The 8727-nt window shown below is 43.1% G+C and overlaps 1 protein-coding gene and 1 long non-coding RNA gene across 2 annotated transcripts; one reads left to right on the plus strand and one right to left on the minus strand.

Moving 5' to 3' along the window:
• Positions 1-1892: 1892 nt before the first annotated feature.
• LOC123152534 (3-ketoacyl-CoA synthase 5) lies at positions 1893-3574 on the minus strand. Its single transcript, XM_044572060.1, has one exon. The coding sequence runs from the start codon at positions 3461-3463 to the stop codon at positions 2111-2113; it is 1353 nt and encodes a 450-aa protein (XP_044427995.1). The 5' UTR covers positions 3464-3574; the 3' UTR covers positions 1893-2110.
• A 2321-nt stretch (positions 3575-5895) lies between these two features.
• Positions 5896-6848, plus strand: LOC123149464 (uncharacterized). Its single transcript, XR_006474683.1, has 2 exons — positions 5896-6099; positions 6396-6848. It is a non-coding gene; the product is annotated as an uncharacterized lncRNA (long non-coding RNA).
• The last annotated feature ends 1879 nt before the right edge of the window (positions 6849-8727 follow it).

Raw genomic sequence — 8727 nt, forward strand, 5'->3', positions numbered from 1 at the left:
GCCTTTCAGCGCCAATAAACTTAGGTGGCGCACACTAGAGACCCCTATTGGGCCTCGACCCACTATTCCTTCGCTCGTTCTCCCGTTCGTCAATACTCCTTCTCACGTTTGCTATAATTTTTCTTTTGTTCGATTTTTTCTGCTCCTTGCTTTCTCTTGCAGCACTTAAAACAAGAATAAGAATACAAACTAGAATTTTTTTGGAAAAAGTTCATCGATTTGAAAAAATAAATCATGAATTTGAAAAAAGTTCATTCAAATTTGAAAAATAGTTCATCGATTCCAAAAAAAAGTTCATCGAATCTGAAAAAAGGTTCATTTAATTTGGGAAAAAGTTCATCGTTTTTGAAAAAAAATTCATCAATTTTCAAAAATGTTCAAGAATTTTGAAAAAGTTCATCAATTTCGAAAAAAGTTCATAGTTTTTAAAAAATAGTTCATTGAATTTGAAAAATATAATCATTTTTTAAAAAATTCATCGCATTTGAAAAAGGTTAAACAAATTTTAGAAAAAGTTCATAGTTTTTACAAAGTAGTTCATCGAATTTGAAAAAAAATCATCATTTTTGAAAAAAGTTCATCAAATTTGAGAAAAGCTCATAAAATTTGATTTTTAATAGAAATAGAAAAAAGAAAATAAAAAACAAGCAAGAAAAAAAGAATAAGAACGGACGAAAAACTGCCCAGCGAACCGGGAAAAACCAGTTTAGAAGCTTTCCAAAACCAAGGCTTCCCACAAACAGGAGAAAGTATAAAAAGGAAAACAAAATATAATAATTCACATCGGTTGAGTTGCCCTAGTGGTCGATGCGCTGGGATGAGAAACCTATAGATCCTGACTTAGCCTTGTTCGGGATCCCTCCTCTCCGCCCTGACTTTGCGGAGTTGCGGAGCTCAGTTTTAGCCGTTCCGTGAAAGTGAGCTAGAGCCTGGTCCGCTCCGGAGCGGAGTGGAGGGAGTGGAGAGGAGCCGAACGTGGCTTTAGAAACCCTCGTCTCCGCGTATGATTCTTTTTTTACCTTTCGTCCAGAAATAAAAAAATAGATAAACAGGCCAGCCCAGCTAAACTTAACCGGCGCCTGCAGTGCCGAATAGGGTTTGCCGAACCCTAGGGCCGCGACCCTCCCCCAGTTCTCCTCCGTCCACGCACATGTGCGCCGCCTCGCAATCTCCCATGCTCCTGTGCGAAGAAATCAAAAACTGCTGGTCCGTTGCACACCGCCGGTGCGGGCTGCTCTCCCGTTGTCTAGTCCCGCCTGGTAGATGCTCCGCGCTAGCGGCATCGCATGGTGTCTGGCAGTGCTCCCCTTCCTCTGCATTGCCACGGCGGCCGTGGTGTTGCTGCCGTCGAGCGCTGGCCCTACCTCAGCCACGCCCAAAACGGGCCGTGCGTCCAAATCCGAGAAAGACCGGCACTGCTCGCCTCCTCGGCCACTGATCAATGGGTAATTTCTTTGATCGTGATTGGCAAACAACAATACAAGATGCGACATGATGTGTGTGTTCATTTCCAGATTGATGAATTTGAACATTGAACTGATACTGAATCCAAAAAAAACATGTATGTATGGATTAAATGAAAGATGTTGCATATTTATATCAGTTTTATTCCCTGTTACAAAAAATAAATAAGATGCAGATATATTTTCACTGGTGGCGTGCAACAATAGTCAAGGACATATGGGAGGAATATGGACGAAGCAAACTATTGACTTGCTATTCTTTTGTATCCCTTATTATTATTTGTACTTTTTGGCATATGTCTTATCTATTTTGTTTGATCATTAAGTATTGAGTTTAAGTTCCATATATATTGCGCAGTTGAGCAAATTTTTGTGTGCTTTCGCATGAGGTGTTTCTTGGATAGCTATGAGACATTTTTTAGATAGTCCTTCAGTATACAAAAAATTAAAATTTTATTTGCATTTCGCCCCGGGCCCCCAAATTCTTGGAGACGGCCCTGTACATAATCAACATTATGACACTGGTTGTATGCAGTATCCACAATACATAATTCGAAGGGTGATAATTAAAGCCTCTATTTAGAAAAAAACATGAACAATATTGGAGTATGTTTCTTGGCCGCCTGCCATTTAACCGAGGCCATACTCTACACCTCCTTAGGAACATCCATTGGGTAGCGATATATGCAATCTTGCCATGCCTTATCAGCATTGTTTGCTGGCTGGATGCACTTCAACACCACACTGTTACACTTGTATCCTGAGCCAAACCCAATCATCCAAACTCGGTCCCCCTTCGTCATTCGACCCTTGGCCTCACTGTAGGCCAGCTCATACCATACCGAGCTACTCGATGTGTTCCCAAACCTGTGAAGTGTCATCCTTGATGGCTCAACATGCTCATCTAGCAGACCGAGGCTACGTTGCACTGCATCAATCACCGCTCGTCCACCCGCATGGACGCACAAATGGTCGAAAGCTGTGCGGAAATCGGGCACATATGGCTTGGCGGTTCCATTTAGCACCTTCCCTGAAATGTATGAGAGAAAAATTGCAATCTTGACTGACAAAGGAAGAATAAGAGGTCCAACCGTGATGATGTTAGCCCTGAGAGCCTTGCCAGCAACGTCCACAAGGTTCTTGGATAAATTGAGACCAAGATTCCCCTTGTCATCTTCCTCATGGAACACACATTGGTATGCATTGTCTTGGTACCCGGTGCATGTCCGAATCACGTGCGCGAGCTGAAAACGAGCTTTGGTACCCGAGGTTGAGAGGAGCACCGCGGAGCCACCCATGCGGAACAACATGTTGAACACTTGCATTTCACGCTTCCTCCCAGTGTAGTAGGTCCTATTCATAATCTCCGTGGACACAACCAAGGCATGCGCGTCGGAGGGAGCGGTCTGCAAGAGGTCCTTCGCAAGACCCACCGCGATGAGGCCTGCGCTGCAGCCCATCCCAGAGAGTTGCACGTTGCATATATCATCTCGAAGCTTGTATCTTCTCATGATCATGTCAGCGAGCGACGGAGTTGGATTGAAAACGCTGCAGTTCACGATGAGTATGGAAATTGCATCAAGGTTGATAGATGTCTTCGCTAGCAGATCATCTATGGCCGTGAAGATGGACAGTTCCGCTTCTGCACGAGCTTCGCTTAAAGAATAATGCGGTGGGATATAGTGGTGGGGAGGCGGGAGGTAGGTCTCATCGCCAAGGTCTGACCGTTCAGAAATACGGGTCAAGAACCGATGGTTGTCGTCGTCGTTGTTGTCAGACTGGGAGTGGTGAATGTTCTCAATCCATGCGGCCTTGCTGATGCGGTGGTTGGCATTAGGCCGGAAGCAGGCATAATCAACAAGATATACGGTGCGCGAACCGTTCATGAGGTACAGGGTGATTGCAGTGGTAACGCACAGAAAAAGTAAGAAGAGGCGGATGTGTGCAGAAGTATCATGCCAAATGAGAAATAGATTGTCTACTAGGAGTACCAGTACCATGGTGGTGGTGGTGTGGTGGCTGAGGCGCCTATGAAAATTGTGAACGTCTTCACGGCGACCTGGTAGTGATACTTGGTAGATGAATAGAAGCAAATTAAGAGAAAGTAGGGAGCTTATATTCCCTGTTTAGATTGCTGAGCACGTATTTATAAAGAAGCAAAGGATTGTGAAGAAGGGGGCGTGGATTACAGAGCGGCTAGCATAAATGCTTGCACTCTTTAACCACAAAGGCCATACCAGCAATATTTTTATTATCAGGGCCCATCGTTTGATTGAGATTTTCTTATGTCTCAATCCACATTATGAAAAGTTCAACGTACACTTTATCACATAGTTGCACTTCTCCAAAAAAACGTGGAAGTCACGCTGCACTTAGTGCACTACACTGAATTTGCATTTTTCAGAAATCGACTGATACTTAAGAAAATACTGATCGGCTAAGAATTAGTAAACACTTATTTTTTTGGTAAGTAGTTAACACAGGGTCCGCACACATGCATATGCAACCTTTTTTTGTCACTTTGGTTAATCTTATTAGAAGAGCATATACAATTAATATTTACGCTCAAAATTATATGTACAGACGGACCAGGTGTTGTTGGTCGTCAGACGGATGTGGCCATGGTAATCTGGAAGTGTCGTCCTTTGCGGTGCAAGTTCTTTGCATGGCTCGCCTTTCTGAACGGGCGTTGGACGTCGGAGAAGCTGGCCAAGTGGGGATTGTCGCATCAGCCGCTTGCCCTTCTGTGACCAGGAGGCAGGGACGGAGCTAGGCTAATGCAAGGATATGCAATGTGTTGAGTTTAGGTGTAAATTTGTATTTGGCAGGATTATGTACTAAAGTGTAAATTATAAATGTCAGGAGGACAAGAGTGTAAAGAGGAAGATAGAGATAAGGAAAGGAACGGAAAAGAGCTCGGGATGCAGGGGCTCCAGTTCTGATGTGTAAACTCCTCTCAAATCCACTATCAAATCCTAGTTGATTTACACCAAAATTCGGTTCTTTCTTGAGGATTTCATCATGGTATCAGAGCAATCGGTCCTGGATTCAGATTTGATCTGATTTGTGCTACGCTTGCTGCTCGTGGTGGTCGTGGCCGGCTGGCCCCCTTTGTGCGCGACAGCCATCGTCGTCAAGGTCGTCGCCGTCGTCGTGCGGGGCCGCATCTTCCGGCTGTGCGGTGTTGCCTTTGTGCCGCCTCGCTGCCACTGTCCTCGTTTCAGGCCGCATCCTCCTGCTGCTCCGCTACACGTTGCCTTTGTGCTGCTCCGCTGCCGTCGTCGTGCTGTACAAGTCTGAATTCTAAAGTGTTCCTGTGCTGCACTAAGTAGGAGCTGCCAACGACCAGCTAGTATTTGCTTTTTCTCTCAACAAGGCAGAAGTGTTTTTAGTCCAGCAGCTTGTGGTGGATTGAATCTTCTTGATGTGTGGTAACTGGTGTAGAGAGAATTGAACTGTGTGCCAAGGGTTGTAGCTGTTCAGTTTTTTCAGGAATACACCAATTGCTCAGTGGTCATGGGAGATACCAGTAGGTATTCCAGTATTGAGAAATTGTGTGAAAGTATGCAGCGTATGATTTCACAGCTGATGGAGCAGGCACAAACAAAAACAAGCAGTACTTTTGAAATTTTGAAGACCCTGGAACCCAATCCTGTCAAGTTAACTGGCCCGGGTGATTTTTTTAGCTGGTCTCGGAATGCTACTTTGATTCTAGAGTCACACAGACTTCAGAAATTTTTGAAGGAAGATGAGAAAAAGCCAACAGATGTCACACAAGAGCAGTGGGATCAGAATCAAAAGCGAGTTATGGTATGTCTGTTGGGGTCGATGGAGAAGACCGTGAGGGAACAGGTTGAAGGGTTTCAGTCTGCAGCTGAGGTGTGGACGAGCATTGAGAAACAGTTCTCAGGGAAATCGAACAAGATGCAAGTCAGTAGGATTTTCCATGAATTAAGGAAGATCAAGCAAGAGCAGAAGACAGTGACCGAATTTGCGGGAGAAATCAAGAAACTCTATAGAGACCTGGAGTATTTTAGACCATTTAAGGCACATGATCCCAGGGACGTACCCCTCCTTCGAGAGTGGTTTGAGCCATTGTTGGTTCAGACTTTTCTTGATGGTTTGAACTCAGAGTTCAATCTCCGTTCCCAGCTCATACAAGCCACACCAGATTGGCCTACATTGGATCAGGCCATCTCTAGTATACTGGAGGAAGAAACACGGTTGGCCAATCAGATCACAACTTCACAAACAAATGTTGATGGCAGAGCTGCACTATCTTCGGTTAAGCAAATTCAGTCTCCTGGTACTTCCAGAAATGAGCAAGCAAATGCTACTAGATTCGACTACACAAGGAAGCCTAAGATGGTGTGTGACCACTGTAAAAAACCAGGCCATTTGAAGAAGAGTTGTTTTGATATAGTTGGTTACCCTCCTGGATGGCAATCGAAACAATTTAACAGATTCACCAGTGGTGGTAGTAATGCAAAAAGGCCAGATCGAGCTCATCTTACTTTATTTGGGGGAGAGCAGTCTGCGGCAGCAGCCCAAGCACTTGAAGAATTTAAAAGCAAACTTATGGCGAATACTTCACAAGGCCCTGCTGAAACAACATCTGATGCTCATTCTGGGAAAGGTATGAATAATTTTTTAACATCTTGGATAATTGATTCAGGGGCCACAAATCACATGACAGGCTCATCTAAGAACTTTTCATCATATACCCCTTGCTCTGGAAGGGATAGGGTATGCATAGCTGATGGATCCTTAGCTCCGATAATGGGTTATGGGAACATTAATTGTACTCCATCTCTATCCTTAAGCCCAGTCTTGCATGTCCCTAATTTGCCAGTGGACCTCTTGTCAGTTAGTTCACTTACAAAGTCACGTAATTGCAAGGCATCCTTCGACCCTCACTCATGTACATTTCAGGATCCGAAGACAAGAAGAAATCTTGGGACTGGGATTGAGCACGACGGCCTCTACTACCTTACCAATGCCCCATCTCCATCTCCATATGCCCTCAGTATGATGAATAGCTTGACCACTGATGAATTTCTACTAATGCATTATAGACTAGGGCATCTGTCATTCCAAGCCCTTAGTCGCATGTTTCCATCTCAAGTTAAAAATTATTGTAAGGAGAAGCTTTTGTGTGATGTGTGTGAACTGGCTAAACACACTAGAACCAATTATCCTAGTAGTAATGAGAGAAGTAAGATACCGTTTGATGTGGTGCATTCGGATGTATGGGGTCCATCGGTTGTAACTGCCCTCACAGGGGATAGATATTATGTGACCTTCATTGATGGTTTTAGTAGGTGCACATGGCTGTACCTCCTAAAGCATAAATCTGAAGTTCTGCCTGCATTCAAAGATTTTTTTAATATGATGCGTAACCAGTTTGGCATGAATGTGAAAATATTACGCTCCGATAATGGTACTGAATATATCAATGGTAAATTTAGTAATTTCTTGTCTTCTTATGGTATTATACATCAAACAACTTGTGTGAATACTGCAGAACAAAATGGTGTGGCAGAGAGAAAGAATAGACATCTACCGGAAGTTGCTCGAGCTCTCATGTTCATGATGAATGTGCCAAAATTCCTTTGGGGAGAAGCGGTCAAAACTGCTGCCTATCTAATAAACCGTATGCCTTCTAGAGTTTTGGGCCATAAGACTCCTATTGAATGTTTGCAGGGCTCTAACTCATTTATTGTGCCACCAAAAATATTTGGATGTACCTGTTTTGTTCATGATTACAGGAGTTCAGCAGGAAAACTTGATCCAAGAGCCATCAAATGTATCTTTGTGGGCTATTCTCCCACAAAAAAGGGATATCGGTGTTGGTCGCCTACTGAAAGGAAATTCTTTGTGAGTATGGATGTTACCCTTCACGAAAAAGAACCATTCTATTCCTTAAAAGGAAATGATAATGATACAGGTAGCAAGGGGGAGAATATCATAGGAGAGAGCAATGATAGGGGAACTGTAATAATACCTATCAGGGATATCATACACTCAGAAGATGAAACCGAGGGGGAGAAAACTGCCGATACAACTGTAGAAGGCGATAATACATTAATATCTGATGCGTATGAAAATCTTTCAGGTCAACAGGAGATGGAAACAGGAGATGCAGAAGGTGTACCGCAGGAAGTTGATGAAGAAGTTGTGAATCAATCACAAGTACTAGAGGAGGCACCAACAAGTGAAGAAATGGCCCACGATGAGGGTGATGTTGAAGGTACTCAAACCCATATACCATCCTCTAGTACTCAAATAAATGATGAACCGGTTGCCTTACGAAAGGAAAAAAGAAAAGTAGATATACCTGCGCGTCTGAAGGATTGTGTTGGATATAAACATGATCTTGCAAAATTTGTTTCCTATGATAGATGTACTTCCTCTTTTAGGAGCTTTATTGCATCCTTGGATTCTACATCAGTACCTAAAGATTGAAAGGATGCAATGAATGATCCTAAATGGAAGGCAGCAATGTTGGAGGAAATGTATGCTCTAGAAAAGAATAATACATGGCAATTGGTAGAATGGCCGAAGGGCAAGGAACCAGTCGGATGCAAATGGGTTTACACCATTAAGTGTAACCCTGAAGGTAAAATAGAAAGGTATAAAGCTCGGTTGGTGGCCAAAGGCTACACACAAACTCGTGGTATTGATTATGAGGAAACATTTGCTCCTGTAGCAAAAATGAATACAGTAAGAACTTTGATATCTTGTGCAGCTAATCTTGGGTGGAATTTGTTTCAGATGGATGTAAGAAATGCGTTCTTACATGGGGACCTTCAGGAGGAAATTTATATGCATATACCACCAGGTTTCAACACGGTACAAACTGAAGGAAAGGTCTTGAAGCTCTGTCGTTCACTATATGGCCTAAAACAATCTCCTCGTGCGTGGTTTGGTCGATTTAGAAAAGCTATGCTGAAATTGGGTTTCAGCCAGAGCAATGCCGACCATACTTTATTTTATAAAAGATGTGGTGGAAAACTGACGATATTAATTGTCTATGTTGATGATATTGTTATTACAGGAGATGATGATCAAGGTATTGAAAAAGTGAAGCAATATTTGAGTAACGAGTTTGAAAACAAGGATCTAGGACAAATGAGGTACTTTCTTGGAATTGAAGTCTCACGAAGCTCAAGAGGTATCTATCTGTCTCAAAGAAAATATGTGCTAGATCTGTTGTCAGAAACTGGTATGTCTGGGTGTCGTCCAGCATTAACACCAATTGAAC

Source organism: Triticum aestivum, chromosome 7A, assembly GCF_018294505.1.
Source record: "Triticum aestivum cultivar Chinese Spring chromosome 7A, IWGSC CS RefSeq v2.1, whole genome shotgun sequence".
NCBI lineage: Eukaryota > Viridiplantae > Streptophyta > Magnoliopsida > Poales > Poaceae > Triticum > Triticum aestivum.

Bases quoted from the DNA above. Each gene is read 5' to 3' on its own strand.
- LOC123152534 (XM_044572060.1), bottom strand. From the start codon at position 3,463: ATGGTACTGGTACTCCTAGTAGACAATCTATTTCTCATTTGGCATGAT.